Source organism: Cyphellophora europaea (genome assembly GCF_000365145.1).
Source record: "Cyphellophora europaea CBS 101466 unplaced genomic scaffold supercont1.2, whole genome shotgun sequence".
Classification (NCBI taxonomy): Eukaryota; Fungi; Ascomycota; class Eurotiomycetes; order Chaetothyriales; family Cyphellophoraceae; genus Cyphellophora; species Cyphellophora europaea.
This window is the reverse complement of record NW_008481808.1, coordinates 3,368,445-3,387,996: the sequence shown is the minus strand read 5'-3', so window position 1 is coordinate 3,387,996 and position 19,552 is coordinate 3,368,445. Positions and strand designations below refer to the sequence as shown.

At 54.8% G+C, this 19,552-nt stretch overlaps 8 protein-coding genes across 8 annotated transcripts; 2 read left to right on the top strand and 6 right to left on the bottom strand.

Moving 5' to 3' along the window:
- Window positions 1-23: 23 nt before the first annotated feature.
- HMPREF1541_02797 (uncharacterized protein) lies at window positions 24-2,645 on the bottom strand (the record flags this gene model as incomplete). Its single annotated transcript, XM_008717152.1, has 1 exon — window positions 24-2,645. The coding sequence occupies one exon, from the start codon at window positions 2,643-2,645 to the stop codon at window positions 24-26; it is 2,622 nt and encodes an 873-aa protein (XP_008715374.1).
- Window positions 2,646-3,524: 879 nt separating this feature from the next.
- On the top strand, window positions 3,525-4,563 carry HMPREF1541_02796 (uncharacterized protein; the record flags this gene model as incomplete). Its single annotated transcript, XM_008717151.1, has 2 exons — window positions 3,525-3,794; window positions 3,970-4,563. The coding sequence occupies 2 exons, from the start codon at window positions 3,525-3,527 to the stop codon at window positions 4,561-4,563; spliced, it is 864 nt and encodes a 287-aa protein (XP_008715373.1).
- Window positions 4,564-5,067: 504 nt separating this feature from the next.
- Window positions 5,068-6,217, bottom strand: HMPREF1541_02795 (60S acidic ribosomal protein P0; the record flags this gene model as incomplete). The annotated part of the gene is made up of 5 exons (XM_008717150.1): window positions 5,068-5,090; window positions 5,141-5,824; window positions 5,877-6,025; window positions 6,074-6,143; window positions 6,193-6,217. The coding sequence occupies 5 exons, from the start codon at window positions 6,215-6,217 to the stop codon at window positions 5,068-5,070; spliced, it is 951 nt and encodes a 316-aa protein (XP_008715372.1).
- A 2,000-nt stretch (window positions 6,218-8,217) lies between these two features.
- On the bottom strand, window positions 8,218-11,613 carry HMPREF1541_02794 (leucine-tRNA ligase; the record flags this gene model as incomplete). Its single annotated transcript, XM_008717149.1, has 1 exon — window positions 8,218-11,613. The coding sequence occupies one exon, from the start codon at window positions 11,611-11,613 to the stop codon at window positions 8,218-8,220; it is 3,396 nt and encodes a 1,131-aa protein (XP_008715371.1).
- Window positions 11,614-12,068: 455 nt separating this feature from the next.
- Window positions 12,069-13,779, bottom strand: HMPREF1541_02793 (uncharacterized protein; the record flags this gene model as incomplete). The annotated part of the gene is made up of 2 exons (XM_008717148.1): window positions 12,069-12,186; window positions 12,242-13,779. 2 exons carry the CDS (start codon window positions 13,777-13,779, stop codon window positions 12,069-12,071), a joined length of 1,656 nt encoding a protein of 551 aa, XP_008715370.1.
- Window positions 13,780-14,874: 1,095 nt separating this feature from the next.
- Window positions 14,875-16,203, bottom strand: HMPREF1541_02792 (uncharacterized protein; the record flags this gene model as incomplete). The annotated part of the gene is made up of 1 exon (XM_008717147.1): window positions 14,875-16,203. One exon carries the CDS (start codon window positions 16,201-16,203, stop codon window positions 14,875-14,877), a length of 1,329 nt encoding a protein of 442 aa, XP_008715369.1.
- Window positions 16,204-16,831: 628 nt separating this feature from the next.
- Window positions 16,832-18,259, bottom strand: HMPREF1541_02791 (uncharacterized protein; the record flags this gene model as incomplete). The annotated part of the gene is made up of 1 exon (XM_008717146.1): window positions 16,832-18,259. The coding sequence occupies one exon, from the start codon at window positions 18,257-18,259 to the stop codon at window positions 16,832-16,834; it is 1,428 nt and encodes a 475-aa protein (XP_008715368.1).
- Window positions 18,260-19,068: 809 nt separating this feature from the next.
- On the top strand, window positions 19,069-19,550 carry HMPREF1541_02790 (uncharacterized protein; the record flags this gene model as incomplete). Its single annotated transcript, XM_008717145.1, has 2 exons — window positions 19,069-19,230; window positions 19,281-19,550. 2 exons carry the CDS (start codon window positions 19,069-19,071, stop codon window positions 19,548-19,550), a joined length of 432 nt encoding a protein of 143 aa, XP_008715367.1.
- Between the last annotated feature and the right edge of the window lie 2 nt (window positions 19,551-19,552).

Sequence of the window (19,552 nt, the reverse complement as noted above, 5' to 3'; positions counted from 1 at the left end):
CCGGGGCGAGGCCGGCTACCGCCTCACTTACCCAGGTAGTACATGACCAAGTTTCGGTCATCTTCTTGCTCAAAAAGAGCAACCAACCTCTCCTCTGGGCTTATCAAGCCCTTGAGCGCCACCACAAACGCGTAGACCTCCCTTCCGAGGTCGTTGCGGAACGACGAGATGGCGACAGACGCCACCTCGGCGACCAGGCGCTCTTGAACCTCGAAGAGGTTCATTCCAAGACCTGCTGCTTTTCGAAGCAGCTCTGATAGCGACCGCAAGCCGAGGGAGAAGGTGGGCACGTCGGCTTTACCCAACATATGGGCTTCAGTGAGTGACTCTGCGACATTGTCGATCGCAGGCAGTAAATTAGCCTCACTGGTGAGGCGGACAATGTTTTGTGCGGCAGCTTCGATCGTGGACGCTGCTCTAAAGCGCTCGCCGCTTGGGTGTGTCGCATTGCACTGGGCGACAGCAATCAATGCCATGCCTGGCCTTGGCTCCCCTGCGTCGGGATACTGTTCAAGAAGGCGGATGATTGAATCAATCAGAGCATGGCGATTGTAAAAAGGATGTCCCGGGTTCTTCGCCGCGTTCCCAGGAGGGGCAGCAATGTTAGCATCAGCAGCGAGGGCATTCGCTAGAATGGTGTAAAGCTCATCGAAGTCCTTCTGGGTGGTGATGAGCTGACTTGGCTTGTCCTTGAGCATTCCAGAGAGCTTTTTGTGGCCAAGAGCGTCTAGCTTGCCAGCCTTGAGAGCTTCTTTGAGTCTCTGGACTTCAGATCTGGCGTCCTTGGTTTTGGCAGTACAGGCTTCATAGGCCTTCTTGTGACTGCAACCATCTCCATGGACAAATGTGTTTTCTTTGCCGTCAATGATACGGGGAGTAGCGACGGGCTTAGCGGGTTCTGGTTCATGCGGAGGAGAGCTGAACTCTTGACCAGTAGGTGGTGTGTTGTGAATAGGGTCAGACGAGGCATCGATGCGAATTTTGCTGCTCGACGATGACGATGTAGGTCTGGATGTAGGGACGGGAGCAGGTGCGGTCTTTGCACGCGAGACGGAGGGTTTCTTCTTGTGACTGCTGTCCTCGCGAATAGTAGGAGTCTGACGGCCCGAGCGGCTAGAAGCTTGCTTCTTGTGCCCACGAGCAATGAGTTCTTCGGTAGGAGTCTGACGACCGGAGCGGCTCGAAGCTTGTTTCTTGTGCCCACGGGTAATGATCTCTTCGGTAGGAGTCTGTCGTCCGGTTTGAATGTTCTTGGGTTCGTCTCGTGAAGAAGGGCGGACAGCAGGGTGTGCCTGATTGATTGGAGTAGCAACAATGCGGGGACGTCTGACTGGTGCCGCCATAAGATTGCGGAGACTGGCATTATCGACCTGCTTGGCCTTGATTGAGTCATCCTTTAGGGTGTTCTCGACAGCAGCGACTTTCTCTAAGCTTTTGCTGGTATGGTGTTTGGGTGGAGCATCCTCGCTACCGGGTCTATCCGTAGTCAAGTGCTCGGATCTCTCAGAGTATTCATGTCCATAACGACTCTTCTTCTTCGAGACAACAGGCCTCTCAGTGTCGTCATGGGATTCGAGGTCTGCGAATGCATTTTCTTTTGGTGAACAAGGGAGTGGAATCTGGACGCCATCGGAAGCGTGGACTCCTTCGGAATGGGAAGAATGGATGAAATCTCTCCGCGGCAGTCCATGGGGAGCGGTGTTAGCGCGTCCAGACGCAGGCATGCGGGTTGGCGCACCGGCCATAGTAGCAATCGGAGCAGGCTTCTGTGATGTGATACTAGACGTCGATGTATTCAGGTGGGTCGACTTATTAAGGGCGGAGCTCGCAGAACTGTCGGTGGGTTTCGCAGTCGTGCTCTGTTTCATAGCTTTATTTTTAGCTTTGATCTGTGAGAGCGCTGACACTGGTCGAGGTGGCTGTTTGGCCTGCGCAGTTCTGTCTGGGTTGTCCGGATGTTTTTCAAGTGCCGTAGCTTTGTCTTTTGGCAGCTTGTCCATGATTGCAGCAGCATCGTTTCCCGGAATTCTGGCGTATTTCCAGAACGTGGCTCTCATCGCTTCGCGGACAGTGTTCTGAGAGTCTTGAAGGCCGTCCAGAAGGGCACGAGCGATTTTAGGATAATCGCGAGTAGGATCCAGCTGTTTGGAGTAGAGCAGGAAAATTTGAGCGAGCCAGGCGGCGGCGAAAAGTCTTGTGCTTGCAGCCTTCTCTTTGAAGGCATCGCAGACATGAGAGACAAGCCGAGGACTGTATCCGACCGTAGCGACGACAACATCCATGGCGTTTCCCGCTGATTTGGAGGTAAGCTTCTTGGTGACGCCGCACAGAGAGATTAGAGTCGGCAACATGTGGTCGATCTGTGGGTTCATCTGTGACCCAAGGACCGTGAACCAAGAGCTGAGGCAGACCAAGGCAGAAATACCGAGTGTGGTCCGCTCGGTTGTACAGGTAGTGAGGATAGGTTGAAAGAGGGGTTTGAGCTGGTCGTAGAGGTCTCTAGGAGGATCATGCTTGCGCTTTTCGCAGAGTTCGGCGAGACGGCGGCAGATGTCGTTGCGGCGCTTCCAATTGTTTTCATTCTCTGAAGCGTTTTCGAACTCGGCACGCACGCCCTTGATGACGTCGTAGAACTCGTAGTCCATGATGTTGGGGAATTTGAAGTTGAAGAGTGTGTAGAGGAGAAGGTCACTGGCTTTTGGGCCACGGGTATCGACGCGTCCAAGACTGTCGGCAAGGCGGGCAACTTTGTAGACCTTTTTGGCCACAGACGAGAAACCAAGGAACTGGAGGAGACCGAAAGCAAGAAAGGACCAAGCAGCGAGCAGAAGAACCAAGAAATTGACGGTGCTGGCAACAGGTCGCTAGACTGCAGCCAGAGCCCGCTTGGTGATGAAGAAAGCGGCCATTGTGGGAACTTTCGCGAGGTGAGTTGAGGGTGAGGTGTGAATAAGTTGCGGGTGAAATTTGTGATTCTTGTGCAATAAACTGCAGAGGCAGGAGCAATTATTACAGCGGTTTACTTTTGAGTGAGACTTGAGCGAGTCTTGAGTGAAGTTCGAGCAAGTGTACAATGATGTGAAGGTGTGGTGGGAGAGCGCGGGGCGTGTTATTTATTTGATTCTGAACACGCTAACCGAATTGGGATCGAGTGGGTATTCCCAACTGGTCTGATCGAACGACGACTGACCTGATTACCTCTCTTCCAGTATCTCAGGTGTCTTTCGATCTACCCCTACTCAGAATCAGTCTCGAAAGCATCTGCACTGATCTCAACTGTACTTGCGCTCTACACCAGAGCCAGTCTCCGCAGCATCCATATCTCGTGGGTGTCCCAGCGACCCCTTGCGTGCTGTCCAGCGCTCTAGATACTGCATTGCTTCTTCGTAGATCTCCCGCCGAGTTGCCCTCGAGTACCCCTACCACCATAAGATCCTCCTGGCTGGTCGTCTGTGTAGAGGTGCGTCTGTGGAACTTGATAACGACCTCGTCGGCCTCCTTGACTATCCAATCAGCGGCCAACCATGGCCCCCGTCACACCCGACAGAGACACTGCGCAACATCCCACACCCATTTTACCGCCGTCACTCAAGCATGCTCCCACATTGCGTCTACATCTCAATGATCTTACCTCACCTGCTACCACTACCTTTCTCACCACCATCGATACCGCGCACTTGATTCCCAATGCCATCAATCACATCCTCAAGCAATTGTACCACCCGCATGGCCTCCACAGCATTCCCGCCGTACGGTCAGTCACTCTTATCCTCCGTGACATGGGAGGAGTCGCAGTAAGTCTCACAAATAGTCTAAATTCATTGCCCAGCCTCCTGTCATTAACGTAGCGAATTCACGCTTCTTGGCCCCTTCCACGACTCTCACAGACACATATTGTACAACTGCTTCTGAACCGCAGCACTCCCCCGCCATCAGCTAACACCCTGTTGACTTTTCTTCTCTCTCTAGTACACCACCGGTCTAGATCTCGACTCCCTGCACAAGGAAATCCACGTCTCGCTAGCCTACCTCTCAAACCGCATCTCTTCACCGACTGCCTTCCGCCACGAAGCCATCGGTGTCATCACACACGAAATGGTTCACTGCTTCCAGCACAACTGCCAAGGCACGGCGCCGGGTGGTCTGATTGAGGGCATCGCCGACTACGTGCGCCTGAAAGCCGGGTTGGCGCCGCCGCACTGGAAGAAGGGCTGCACGGAGAAGGAGATGGGCAGCAAGTGGGATGAAGGGTATCAGCGAACGGCGTGGTTTCTGGAGTGGTTGGAGGGTGAATTTGGGGCAGGAACCGTCAGTAAACTCAATGCGACTATGAAGGGCAAGTATGAGGAGAAGGAGTTTTGGGGAGGGTTGTTTGGGTGTGGCGTGGAGAAATTGTGGACGAGGTACAAGGCTACATGGGAATCTACAGGGAACAACGGGCGAGAAGAGGAACAGTCCTCGTCGGGAGTCCCTAGTAGGGCGGAAACAGAGCCAGAAATTGTCAATCTGAGCCTCGCGGAGAAAGAGGAGGCAGACCGAACGAAGCCGATGGGTCAGCAGTGATTATGGCGAGCATCTTGCTAGAACTACGGCATTGCTGTCACGATCCGGTGTCGAACGCAATTATATCGGGAGGGAAACGATGGGGAATGGACGCCAGGGCAATGCCACTTGATCTCAAGGCCTGTGAGAACTTGTTTAAGTCAGCGATGGGTCCACAATTCAAGTCAAAGATGAACGAATGTAATTCCAAGACTGGGAGTCAGTAAAAAATTAGAGTGTAAGTTGTTGCGTAGTTTTTGATCTTCATCGAAGAGATCTCCGCGTTAAAAATGATCATCATCCAGAAATCAGGTGTGTGAAAGAGACAGTGTGGCTTACCAAGAGCTACGTTTGAGTCCGGCGTGGCGAATCAAGACGAACAACCCAAGTGCACAGTAGTTGTCTAAGGCTGCCTCATTTGGTCTTTCATTGTCGCTACTTCGTGCATGGCCTCTATCTTCGTAGAATCGTAGATGAAGCGCACTCATGAGCATGAGATCAAAGGGGTATCTGGGTTGCAATCGTTTAGTCGAAGAGACCACCGAAACCTGTGACTGATTAGCATTTGCGCTCGATATGGGCGGACTCTGTAACCGACCTTCATCACCAGACTCCTCCTCTTCCTCCTTCTCCTCCTCCTTGGCAGCAGCCGCAGGTGCATCATCGGCGGCAGCGGCAGCACCACCGGCCGCAGGGGCAGCAGCAGCGTACGCATCGGGGTTGGCGATACGGTCCTTGAGCTCCTCAATGCCCTCCCAGCTATAGTCGGTCTCAATCGCAACAGCCAACACCTTCTTGTAGCCATTGACCAGAGAGTGCATGATCGAGGGAAGGGTAGGGTAGTTGGTGGCCAGAGAGATGGTAGCAATGGTCGTGATGGCGGTGCTGAGCGCCTTCAGGAGCTGCGCCTCCTCAATGTCCAGGACATCGGGAGAGAAAGTCTGACCGTCCTCATAGACCTGCTGAACCTTCATACCGTACGAGAAAGGGGAGATGTTGAGCATGTTGAGAAGAGTGGCTTCGGACGCGCCGACCTTGGCATCCTTCTCGACGAGCTTGAGATCGGTCGTGATTTCGATGGTACCACGAGCGATCTTGGTGGGAACACCGAGGGCCTGGAAGAAAGAGGTCTTGCCGGGTTCCATACCAGTGTTGCCGGCGGGGATCCAGACATCAGCGGGAGCAACAGCACCGGCACGGGCGGGCGCGGCGACCTTGTTGGCCAGAATCTTGTCACGGATATCCTTGAGGTCCTGGTTGGTGAAGATGAAACCAACATTGCCTGCGATATGTCAGTCCCGGTTCTTTGTACTCTGACTCTTGTGCGCATTTACCCTTGATGTGAGGGAGGAGCTTCTCCAACTCCGGGGAGTCGGTAATGAAGCCCTTGACGGCGCGGCGGACCATGGTGTTCTTGCCCATCAGGACAACGGCCTCGCCTCTCAGGGAGGCACGGATCTCGTGCATTTGCTGCGAGGAGACACTATTCATCGGTTAGAACTATTCTGCAGGTTTTACCAAAGGTACGTACTTGTCAACGCCGACAATGAAGACGGACTTGTACTCGTCGAGCAAGCCCTTGAGCTTGTCGAAGTAGACGGCTGCTGAAGTTAGCGACAATTTCGGTCGTGATCCTGTGCGCAGACTGACCCTTAGTTCCGGATTTGCCCCCCATTTCTGTTTAGGATACAGGAAGGATGTTTAAGGGCAAACTTGATGTTAAGTATGGTGATGTTGTGGTTTCGAGGTCTCAAACACCAAGTCTATCACGATCATTTGACAACTCGAGACCGCAGTCAAAAGTGTGGCTTGGCGCCAATATTTCTGCTTCGGCTAACCTGCTGACTTCATCTCTTGGCACCCCCGAGGCTCTCGAGCGCTCTTTCAACGACAGCCACATTTCTTCCTTCGGCTCCAGCGAGTCCTGTGCTACGTACCGTCGTCTCTCCGTTTCGATTTCTGATTCCCTGTATCTACTCACGCCATGACGCTTCATCAGCGCAGCAGTCAAAGTGTATTCGCATGTTCCATTGCACACCTCAGGGAAGCCATGGAGAAGGACGCAGCGATAGATTTACGATGAAACAACAGTTGAGTACTTGATACCAGATCCCTCTTTGCTGTAATCATGACGAAATCCGACTCTCAACATTGCATTTCCGCTGCACGTTTGGACAACCGCCCGTGGAATAACCTGTCATACAAGCCATGCATCGCCGGCTGCTGCAAGCCCCTGCTTCGTCCGAGCTCTTATGTTGAAGGACAGCAACTCTCGTGGTGGCGCGCAGACCCGCATATGCGACAACGGCGGGGCTCTGGCGGCGGGGCTCTTGGCTTCGGCGGACGTTCCGGACAACAACTCTCGTGGTGGTGTGTTGAGCCGCACCGGCCACAACGACGAGGACTCGACATTGTGTGGAAAGTGTGGTTTCGGTGAGCTTGCAGACTTGAAGTTGGTGGATTTATATTTCGATATCTTCGATGGTCGACGGAGGGCGGTTGTTAGAAACAGGAAAGTCATGTTCCAAAAAGCTCGACGATCTAGCATTTATATTGATGGAATCCGCCTCCCACGAGTGCGGCCAAACGCTTTGCAAACGGCTTGCAATCGATCGACCGTCGTGTACGACATTAACCTCGCCGTTGCTTGCTGAGTGATATCGAACACCAGCCGTGACGAACGCAGCGCTGTGAACGAACATTGTCGTTGCCCTACCGTCGGCATGGCGCACGTGTGATGAAGCGGAGAGGCTGGTGAAGACCAGTCCCGAGGTGAGTCTGCAAAACCTCGAGGTTCGACATTGCGATCCAAACGGTAAAGCGTCATGTAAACGCAAGCGTGACTAGGAGTGAGCGGTCTGACTACGGCATCTCACTTCTGACACCACTGTTATCGACTCCGGCTCTCAGACCGAGACCTAACATTTGTGAAGTAGTAAGTCCCATGACAACCAGGAGAGCACTTTTAAACTCTTCTTGGCTGCCTTTCGTGCAAGTTATCCGACCTGTTGTTCATAGCTACCTCGCCGACATTGACCTCAAAGGACAAATGAGCCAGTAGCGCAGGAAACAGCCGAAAGCCAGTCAACGACGTGCACGTGGGCAGCAGTTGTGCGGGTGTTCCGGTCAATGTACATGGAACAATCAATGTGTCCCGGACGGCAGAGGGAGTGCAGGGAATCCCACACAGGGATAAGACCAATAATTTTGAATCCTTTTTTGGTTCTATCATCGCATTTCATCCTGAGGATCTGCGTTTCCTCTTTTTTCTCGTTGATTCGATTCGTCTAGTCCGAAGTAGACGTGGGCGCGGACATCATCATCATCATCATCCTTGCCCTTTCAAGCTTATCCTCTCCTCTCAACCACACGCCGTTGTAAGAAGAGATAGCATACGCTCCACGACTTAGTCAGTCCATCTCACGACCCCTGCCTCCAGCCCTGACACTCTCCACACCGCAACCACGAGCTCACTCCTCCCTCCCAGCCCTGCGGCTCAATCGCACGCCACTTGGTGCGCTCCATGACTTTAGCTCTTCGCTGCCACCGCTGGTACGAGCGCAACCGGAACGCCTCGTTCTACCACGCTTTCGCTCGGGCGTGTTTGCCCCTCGTGTACAGCGCATCAGGCGCGTCTCTGCCAAAAGACATAGCGATCAAGAAATACAAGGCCGACTAAGGCTCGTTCTCGACGTTCTCGAACAATGTGCTCGGCTGACCAGGCACGGCGCTCTCAGCGTTGCCGGGCAAGCCGGTCTCGCCCTCCTTGACCTTTCGAATGATGACATCTCGGCAGCCCGTCGTCTTCATGAGGCCCTTCTTCATGTCTTCCAGGAGCGCGACCTCGTCAAACGGCAGCTTGCGGTCGTCTAGGACCTTGCGCTTTTCTGGCTCGCTCGGCGCAGCGACAACTTGGCCCTTGAGCGCCTTGGCGAAGGGGACAGCCTTCTTCATCTCGGGGCCCTTGCCTGCCATCTTGGCCACCTGCGCGTTGAGCTCCTTGTCGGAGCCTGGACCGTCGGAAATCTTGTGGGCGTCCAGCAACTGGCGGACTAGCTCGACGTACTTCTCTTGCCAGGCAGGCCAGTCCTCGGCCACGAAGATGGTGAGCTGCTTGGGCTTGCGGGGGTCGAATGCCGCCGTCTTTCCCTTGGCCATCTTCTTCGCGGCCTGCGCCTCTGCAGATGTGATGCTTGAAGACGTGTTCTTGACGTACTCGCGCATGGCACTGAGGTTACGGTCTGCCTCTGGTACCTGCGGCCAGTGCGCGAGCTGGATGGAGGTCTCTTTTTGCAGAACCTCACGCCACATATATTCGGCCCAATGAGGGGTGATGGTGGACATGATGAGGGCTTGCAGCTCGACGTATTTCTCGAGCACGGGCCGCGACATCGCCACACCGGATGACAGACACGCCTCGCGGTAGAAGTCTCGCGCCGACTGGAAGTCATAGAGCGCAGATTTCAGAGCAAGCTTGTAGTTCGTGGCCGCGTAGTGAGACTCGGCCTCGTGGACGAGCAGATGCATTTCGTCTTCAAAGAGGCGATCCCATAGAACTGAACCAGACTCCGTGCGCAGGTCGGAAGACTTCAGAGTCTCCTCAATCCATTCTTTGAGCGTGTACATGCGCATGATGGCAGCATTGGCGCCCTTCTCCTCAAAGTTGGCGTCTTCCATGCCATCACCAGCATCAGCGAGGCTAATACGGGTAGCATCCGCGCCGAATTTCTTGGTGGCTTGCGACAAGGTCAAAAAATTGCCTGTTGACTTCGACATCTTCTCACCGTTGAGCAGCAAGTGACCGTTTGCACGGACAGACTTGGGCCAGTACTCGCGGGGGAAGAGTGCCAGATGGATGTACAGGAAGAAGGTAAGATGGTTAGGAATGAGATCCTTGCCAGAGGAGCGCAGGTCGAGAGGGTACCAGTACTCAAAGCTGCGGCGGAGGGTATGCAGCTTGCCAACAGGAATGCCAGAGGATTTGGAAACGGCAGCGGCGTCAGATGTGCGTGTGTATACGTAGTCCCATACATCGTCGGTCATCTGGTCCGGCTTGATATCCAGGGTGCCTGGCGTGGTGCCGAACTTGTCGCTGTGCAGCATGTGCGCGATGGTGTAATATGACATGTAAATCGTTGAGTCAGAGAGGGACTCAACCAAGAACTTGGGATCCCAGGGCAGCTTCGAGCCCAGGCCGTAAGTCCGTGCGCAAGCCCACTGATTTAGCCACTCGAGGTTGGCAATAAACGAGTTCTCGGTCTCTTGCGTGTAAGTCGCCAGACCTTCGGTAGACTTGACATAGTCGATGACGGTGGATTGCCATGTGGGGTCATTAGGTCCATAGTTGAGGAACCATTGCGGGATGTTGGCAACCACGCACTCATCAGCAGAGCGGGAGATAACTTCGCCCGATGGGTCGGCGAAGGGGAACGCTTCGCCTTTTTCGATGAGAGCGACGCGCACTTTCTCCTTTGCTTCGGTGACCTTCTGCCCTTTGAATTCTCCCACAAGCATCGTGCCATTGTAGAAACCTTCCTTGTAAGCGAGATCTTTAGCTTCGGCCAGAAGGGTAGCGTCCTTGGGCGACTGAATCTTCATCTTCTCCACCAGGTGCTTCGCAGCCAGGTTGCCGTAGGCAGGGGTGTCGATAATGGGCGGCATGTCAAGCTCAGCCCACTCCTTCTTGATACCGTAGTAGTCGGCCTTCTTCGCCAGCTCGCGCATAGTCGCGAAGTCATCTGGTGAATCCGACGGTACCGATGTCACAACACCAGTACCCTTGGTCGCGGACACAGACTCCATGGGAAGTATCCGCACACCCTCTGTATGCACTGATAGTGGCGCATTGATGAGAGTGCCAACAAAGGCGGAACCAGGTAGCTCAACTACTGGCTGCAGCTCCTTCTGGTCTCTTGGGAACTTACTCTCATCGTCGGGAAAGAACTTGCCCTGGAAGCACATGTTCCACGCCGCTCGCTTCGTTACAACATAGTACTCAGTCTCACTCGCCTTGAAGAGTCCGTACTTGATATTCGGTCCCACAAAGCAGCAAACCTGGCCGTACATTGTCTCCGGTCGCAGCGTCGCAGGTACGAAGAACACGTTGGCATCCTTCGGCAACTTTCCCTGCACGGCCTCCGCCGCTTGAGGCGCCCACTCCTTGACCTTAAGCTTCAGCGCAGTGTACTCCGTAGGCCCTACACCCTCGCCTTTCGTCCGATCGTGATCCATACACGGCTGGCCATCCTTGGGCGAGTAGATCGTGTAGCGTTTCCCGTACAGGATCTTGCCCGCTTCCTTGAGTCTGTTCATCTGCCACCGCACAAACGCATCGTAGTAAGGGTTCGCGTCCGTGGTGACGAACTGCCGGCGCCAATCAATACGGGCCCCGAAATCAATGAGATCCTGCTTCGCGATCGGCGGGAAGTACTCCATCCAGTAGTTGGCATCGGCAAACTTGTGAATCTCCTCGCGCGGTATGCCCATGGTGAGCATGGTCTGGAACTGGTGGTTGGCCTTGACAGTTTTGGCCGCGGCCTTGCTTTTCTTAGACTTGAACTTGGTGATGTCCTTCTTGACGTTAACATCCTGGGTGGGTGCAATTGGAACGCCATTCTCCTCATCACCCTCATCTTCATTGAAGCGCTCGAAGTTCTGCCCAAAGTTCTTGACATCGTCAACCAGCTTGTCCGCGCAGGCCTTGATGGGCATGCCGGTCAAATGGTACCCCAGCGGGAACAGGACGCGCTTGCCCTGCAGACGATTGAAGCCGGCCGTGAACTCAACTTTTGAAATCGTGAAGCTGTGGCCGGCGTGGAGGGTGCCGTTCATGTATGGATAGGCGAAGGTACCGAAGTATTTGGGTTGCTGAACTCGGATGTCGGCCGCGGACTGCGAGTCCCAGGGGATTTCGGAGGTGGTGGGCGCATCCGACTCGAAGACTTTGTCGTCTTGCCATTTTTGCTGGTATTTCTTCTCAATGGCAATGAGGACATCGCGGTTGTGTGTATTTTCGAGTTTGAGGGTATTGGCCGAGTTCAGGGTGGGGTCGACCGGGATCTGGGTCGCCATGATGGCGGATCGAACGATTGTACGTGCCTTCTACAGTGGTGTTAGATGGCAAATGTCGCCGTAGAATGCTTGATGTAAGAGAATGACCGGTATGCGGGAGGTGAGGCAGTTATTTCGTGCGATGCTCGGAGTGAAATAAATCGTGCCAGGTGAGTCATGGCGGGCGGTGAGCAGTGGGGATATGACTCAGTTGACCATTGGAGGGGCAAGATGTATGCGAGGCTGCATTGACGACTGGATCGTTCTACATCAGTTCATATCTCAATAATGCGCTACGTAGCGTTCGAGCTCTGGTGTTGGTCGATTTCGTGTTCTCAAGACATTGACACTTCCCACTTTTCCAACATCTTTCAAAACACCAAACATGCGTTATGTTCCTCTCGAGGCCTAGATTCCAAGCCCGCCTGGCCGCGGTGTCGAGCTCGACATCTTCCTTTCGTCTACGTTCATCCGACTCACGTGCAAGGAGCCACCCAGCTCTCCCTATCGATCTTCATCACCGCACTCTGCTTATGCGGAAACGACACTTCGCCCTGCTTATAGAATCCTGCCTCTGCCAAATACTTTAGAAACCTGCGAAAGCACGTTAGCCAAGTTTTATCTCCTTCTTAGAGGCGAAGAAACTTACTTCTCGTTATCCACCCTCGGCTCCAACATGACCGTCTCCGTCCTTGAATCCGCCAGCCAGGCATAATGCACCAGTGCACTCAACCACGCCCTCACACGGTGCGGGCCTCGGAACTCCTGCTCGCCCACGAGCACGTGTAGTCCCCGCGTGTAGTTCCCCACCTCTCCACCCAACAGCCGCCCCAGCTTATCTTCCTTGACCCAGTATACCTCGAAATAGCCAAAGGGCCGTCCGTCCCAGCATCCAAAGACGGGGAAGCTGTGGCGGCTGTTCAGCGCATCCTCCAGGAAGCGGCGCTGGCGTTCTCGCGGGCCCGCCTCGCTCCACGCAGCATTCACGCGCGGATCGTTCATCCATCTGTGCAGGAGGTCGAGGTCGGACTGTCGCTCACCAAAGGAGGCGAGTGTGGGCAGCGTTGCGATACTGCCCGGGGGGCTCATTATGCTGTTGGTGTTGGCCGTGGCGGGCATGGAACCGCCAATTGGGCCGAGGTGCGGGTGCGGTACAGGCCGGTGAGAGAGCGAGGGGATACGGAAGGAGAGCCATTGCTCTACCGAGGGAATGTAGCGCGTGTAGAAGACCTCACCCTGGCGAGGTGGTTTCGGGCGGATGGGATGGCGGATATGGTTGGTGAAGGTGTATTGAGGAGGTGGTGGAGGGTAGAACGTGGGAAGATGCGATCCAGAATTGAACGGTCCTCCGGGCGAAGCAATGCCGGCTGATAGACCATCGGTCAAAATGCCGGTGGTGTTGACGATGCTGTCAACGGGGCGCGGTGAGGGCCGGTTCTCGGGGTTGCGGTCGGGCGATGCAGGTCGTGAGGGATGCGGCGATTGTGTTGGGAAGGGTGAGTGCTGTTGCGGTGCCAGGGTGAAGAGGAATATTCTGGGGTCGGTCTGCCAGAAGGCTCGCTGGCTGACAAAGGTTTCGGCCCAACCGGTGGGCAATCGGATATCTGTATCGGTACCAACGCACGAGTCCTCGCTGGCGACCAGACCCATTCGTTCCAATTTCTGCATGATGTTCTTGCCCTTGAGAATGCCCTCCCTCTTGACCTTTATCCGCCATTCAGCCTTTGGCCTCCCCAGCTCAGGTGTCAGAGCACCTTCCTCGGTGCAAATCTGGGGCTTCGGAGGGTCCTTGTGGAAGTACCAATATAGTGTGGCCCACAGCATGAGAGCAATATGCCTCGTGGGTGATGTCGGGCCCTTGAAATCACTGTTCGCTGGCATGGATATTGACGAGATGAAGACCGAATCGCTCTGGATCGTGGGCTGGACAAAGCGATGTGCTATGGTACGCTTCTGATTGGGGTCGTCCGAGTCGGTCGGTTCTCTCAAGACCGATATCCTGCTCTTCCTTCGCAGGTTTTCGTTGACCTCATCCACCTCGTCCTCAGTCTGTAGTATCACTGTCCACCCCGGCGGCATGGCAGAATGGTGCAAGTCCAGATTCGTGGACTTGAAGCTATACCCGCCAAAGACGGCGGTGATGTTGTATATCTGCCCATTGGGGAGGTTGACTTGTTGTGGAGGCATGGTAGCGCTTGTGCTATCGCATCGCGAGCTGGAGAGGAAGCAGGTCGCTTTCACTACCGAGCCTGCACCGCGTACGCTGCCGACGGCCAAGTTGTAGTTCGTCGGCTCTGTAGATCACGAGCGGCGCAGAAGAAAATACAAAACGACAGGATTTTTAGTGAGCGTTCGGAAAGGAAAGCGACTTCAGTCGTGTGCTATCAGGACCCAGGATACCCACATCACGGAGCTACGCAGCTGTCAAAGCTATTCATTCCGCCGGCTCTGCCCTCCCCACGAGAGCTTTCTCGGGTTCCTTGACGTAGGGGTCCGAGCAGTGCGGGGCAGCCCAGGCCCATCGCAGTTGGGGCGCGGAAAAGTATATTGTCTGTCTGACAGTCGAATTAGGGGTTGCACTCCGGCCAAACACCCCGAGCGCAGCACAGTCGAGCCTGAATGACGAGCTCAAATGACAGAAGACTCAGGCAGTAAAAATCCCGCTATCCACTTCTGCACTTTTTAATAACCCATGCTCAACAAGTGGTGAGACCCTTTCTCGCAAATGGTCTCGTGCCCCCAAGATCTCGCCATGCAATCTCCATTGCTTTAAGTTTCGAGTAGCGCTGTGAAGAATTTCGACTCCATCCGTCAGATGTCAACAAAGGTCACTTCATTGCCTACATACAAGCCCAGTCACGACAGCCGCCGGCAGCATCATATGCTCGAATGTTTTGAGTCGGGCCGTCTTGCCCCTAGGGGGAACTTGCCGCACCTGTTGGGGCCCCCGGCCAGGCCATATCCAATCAATCGCCCCTGTGTATAAACAGTTCAGGCTGTGTGTGGTGGACTGAAGCTGGTTTCAGCCACAATCCCAACAGATGACGGGGGTCTGGCTTCTAGAACACTTTTCTCAAGGATACTGCAAAGGTGCGCGGTTGGACACATCTGCGTAACACAGACTCAGCCTCGTGAGAAATTTCGCTATCAGGATAGCCACCGTCACTTATAACGTCCTCCGGACACAGTGCGTGTGTGTCTTAGTAGTCCCAGACATATACACCCAACAGGTCTCTTTCTACCCCACTCACCTGATCGAACCTGTAATGACCAGTACAGTCCTCAGAAATCCTCAACGTGCACACCCACGCCCCTTTCCCTCGCCAACCTGATCAAATCCGTACCTACCGTCAAGTCCATGAGACCCAATCCGACGCTCTTGTAAAGGACGTTGCCTCTGATCAACCAATCCTTCAACTCCTTCTCTCCCTCCCCACCCAGCTCCATCTCCCGCGTTACACTCTTTTTGATCATCATCAACTCTCCCACCTCCACGAGATGCTCCGGTTTCAGCTTGGCCTGGATGACTTCCCCCGCCTCCTTGAGACAGCCTTCCAGCGTATCCACAATGACCACGCCAGATTTCTTCGCCTGTTTGAAATGCGGGTGTGGGTGGTGCTGGTGCTCCTTGTCAATGTTCGTCGCGTGCTTGAAGATATCGGGATGCAGCTCCGTCATGTGCGGCGCATAGCTCCCGATAGCGCTGATATACCGGCCCTTTTTCTGCCCGTTGTGACTGGTCAGGAACTCCGGCGGGAACAGCGGCTCCAACGATGGCGTGCAGCAGAAGATGGCGTCCGCTTTGCGGATCTGTTCTTTGAGTAGTCGGCCATACTCGCCAAACTCGGGTGACAGGGCTGAGAACTTGACGTCTGATCGCCACGGAAGCGTCTGGCCTTCCGTCGGCTGGAACGACTTCATGAGCTTGAGGCTGCGCTCCAGGGACCGGTTGATGATGTTGACGTGCTTGATCTGATCGCCTTTGAACATGAGGGCCAGGCGAATATGCCAGTACGCCTGCTTGCCCGCGCCAAACACCGTAATCGTGTGAACGTGCTCGCGCTTCTGAAACAGAATGGTGGCGGCGAGGGCGGTGCGGAAAGCCGTGAGCTCCTCCGCGTTCAGGATGCCAATAGGATTGCCTTGCGCATCCATCATCGTGACCGTGCCTCTCGGCGTGGTGGACTGCGTGCTAGCCATTGAGGGCGGCGCCTGGAAGGAAGAGCCCGTTGTAGAGTCGGCCGAGGAGACGGTGCTTGACGGAGAAAGAGTCATGCCCGACAAATTAGAGCCCACGGACTTGACGGAGGAATCCGTCGAGCGCGAGGAAACGCTTCCTTTCTTCTCTGGTGTCTCAGGCGCTTCGAGGGAGACGACCTTCATGCCGATCGCGTCACCGGTGGTGGCCGGCATGAACAAAGTAGTGACGCCATGCTTCTTGACCACGGTGCGCAAGGGCTGGTAAGAGGAGCAACAGGGCGAATTGGTGTCGCCCGTAGAATAGGAATGAAGCGCTTCCGAAAGGTTCGCTTGCAGCACATTGGCATCCTCGGTGGTTAGGCTGAGGAGGATGTCCTTGACATCGTTGTCAGTCAGGACGCTGAGAGTCATCTTGCTAGGCGTCTACGCCAGGTCGGTCGTGTTCGATAAGCGCGAGTCACAGATTCCGTCTGTGAGGTGCGGGGAACTGCGATCGCGAGAATATGACAGTGCGAGTACCGGCGTGGCTCTATGCAAAGGACGTGTCGCAAGACCAGATTCGACTGATTAAGTGCGACCTACTAGTGAACGATCGCTCCTTCCCAAAAGAGTGGTTGCAGGATGTTGAGAAGAGGTTAAGCGAAGGCTGACACTCACGATATATACATGGAGGTATAGAAGTGGAGCAGGCGGGGGGCAAAACTGCAGGGTGGCAATGGTTTAGGGTTAGTCATGCCGCAGTCGGGGCTAGGCGAGCACCATTTACATGGCGTGCTTACGAGAGGCGAGAGTCTGTTGACTTATCACTGTGTCGCAGATATAAATGACGCTCTGAAAAGATCGGCTCTGGAAGCATAGATTTGAAGCAGATTGGGTATCTAAGAAATGGCCAGCATCCTCAGCTGGCTGTCTGGAAACTAGGTATGCAAAGACATGCCCTCCATCTGAAGGGAATCTGTTCAAGTCGCAGGGGCTCTGTCCTTTGCCGGTGAACTCCTGCTCATACATTGATATGAAAATCCCCTTAGATTAATTCGGTTCAAGACCACATGTCTGCGTCATTTTTCACCATGTCGTCCTCACTCAATACATGCAGGTTCTGCTTCCTCTCGCGCTTCATTTCCTTTTTGCTGACCAGTCTGCTCGGGGTGACCGGAGTCATTGGCGTCATGGGCTGGTAAGGACTGTAAGGCGTCTGCGGAACTCCAGTCTTGGGATGTCTTCCCATGACACTCTCTCGAATGTTGACGAATGTGGTCTTGGTGGGAGGTGCCGATTTCAGAGCGTCTTGGTAGACTTGCCGGAATGGTAGAGTGCGGGTAGAACTGTTGGCTTCGCTAGAACCACCCAGAGAAAGTGCACCTGGAGTTTGTTTGCGTCGGTTCGCTGATTTGCTGTCTTGGGAGCTAGGCACTGGTGGAGGTGGACCGGGATTGTAGAGGCGTGGTGACATTGGCAGACCCTGCGCTGCTTGTCGGCCTGGTGTAGGCGGTGCCGGGCCGGGAGTGTAGAGGCGGGGCGATAGAGGCGTGGCCTCATTGTCACCAAAGGACTGAGAGAGATCCGCATCGCCAATGGGCTCAGAAATGGACTTTCCTCGCACTGAGACACGGCTGGGTCGGAGCTTGTTGGAATTGCTCGACCCGACACGCTCATGTCTGGCAGAAAAAGAGCGAGGCGTTTCTCCAAGGCGGGTGGTTGCCTGAGAGATGTTCTCGGAGCGGTCCTGCTGCGGTGGAGGATAGTAGTAAGGCGACTCCGATGGATGCGGCTTCCCTTGACGCAAATGCTGCAGCTCTGGTGGATATTGCTCTTGCGGTGAAAGGGGTGGCGTAGGCATTGTCCGCTGAGGCTGGGTGTAGAAAGCCTGGTTGTAGGGACTTGATGGCGAGCTGTCCGAGGTGCTGCTGCCACGCTCTCTTGCCTCCTCCTGTGCCATGACATGCGCATACAATTTGGCCATCTCGTCTGCATTTCTCGCCTTGTCTTCCGCCACAAGCCGCGTATCGATGGTGGAGCTTGTGACGTTGCTCGGGGTTTTCTTGTGGCTTCTCGTGGCCCAGGATTTCAAACTGGCCATCTTGCCCGGACTGAGCGGGCCAGGGTTCGCAGGCAGCGCCTTCTCATTGGCCTCCTGGATTCTGAGCATCTCCATGCTGAGTGTTCCGTTGGACGACTGTGCTCTTCGTCGTAGCTTCAGTCCCACGGACAATAAGAGCACAAAGGTGATGGCAAGCCAAACGAGGTATGCGCCAGCGATACCGATAATCTCAAACTTGAGATACTTTCTACCGATAAATGCTCGAGCAGCGCCAGGTGGACTCAGTGGCGAGTCTGGCGGAGGGGCAGGACCGTTGTCGATCTCAAAGTGCCAAACGCTGGGTTTCTTCTGTTCGGCAGGAGCGGCGAGGGTTGAAGCAGTGAAAAGTAGAAAAGTAAGCAGCTCGGCGGGAAGAAGTGGCAGCATCGTGTATTTGATGGGCCGGATCCTACACGTTGGGTATCATTTGGCGCGGACAGCACAGAGGCCTCAAATCGTGAAACTGATGGACTCCCCCTGAGCTGCGAGACGGAGGGAGAGCATGCGACGAAGCGAGAAGCAGACGATCGCACGTACTTGAAGTACCAGCTGTGCCCTGGCCGCTGAGAGGCTGTTGGTGGTTGAAGGGTCCCATGCTGTGCACCATGATTGGGCTCGCCGTTGTAGGCGAGGCGGACGTGAAGAGAAGCAGAGATGCAAAAGAGTGAGCAGCCCCCGCCAATCAGGCAGTAAAAGCACGGGCTCGGCGCCTGGAGTCACGGCGAGCTAGGCACTTCCAAGTAAGGTCGTCACTGATAGCGGGGTCGATAGTTAAGGATCCACCCGAAATCCAACCAAGCACACGCCCAAAATAGACGCCCACCTTGGTCCCAACGCCCCCGCCTCTGTTCGCTTCTTCCAAGCCTCCCAGCGAACAGCAAAACCAGGAACAGGTGCAGTCGAGCAGCATAGGCGGCTCAGAATTGCTTGTGCTCGTCACACCATCATCACTTCCTTGCGAACAGGAAACGACCGCAGAGGCCTGTCCCACTGTGTGGAATCTGCCCGTCACAGGAGTCGCTTTTGTCCGTCCCGATTGCCGGGCGGGTATCGACGCAGTTTCCGCCTCTGATAAGATGACCCCGAACATTTTTTGTCTCTTGGCTTTGACTCTGCAAAACCGTGTGATCAAGACCTGATCTCCCGCAGGTAAGCGTTGTGACAGAGTGTGACCTGCGAACCGAGTTGCGTACGAAATGTCCGAATCAGATCCTGGCTTTGTTGCTGCCCTCGAAGAAGCCAAGGCGGGCTTCGCTGAGGGCGGCGTTCCTATTGGTGCGTGTCTGGTCAGCAGGGATGGAAGTATACTTGGGCGAGGGCATAACATGAGGATTCAGAAAGGGAGCGCAACGTTGCATGTAGGTCCCAGAAGCACCTCCGGTCATTTCCCTGGCTGACTGAGAACGAGGCTGAGATCTCGGCACTGGAGAATACAGGCAGGTTGCCGGCAAACGCTTATGAGGGTGCCACTATGTATACGAGTCTAAGCCCTTGCGAGATGTGCAGCGGGGCTTGTATATTGTACAAGGTGAAGCGGGTGGTCGTGGGCGAGAACAAGACCTTTGTTGGAGGCGAGGAGCACCTGCGGCGAAAGGGCATCGAGGTCGTCGTGCTGGAGAACGAGGAATGCAAGGCCTTGATGGCTAGATTCATTGCCGAGAAGCCCAATGTCTGGTGAGT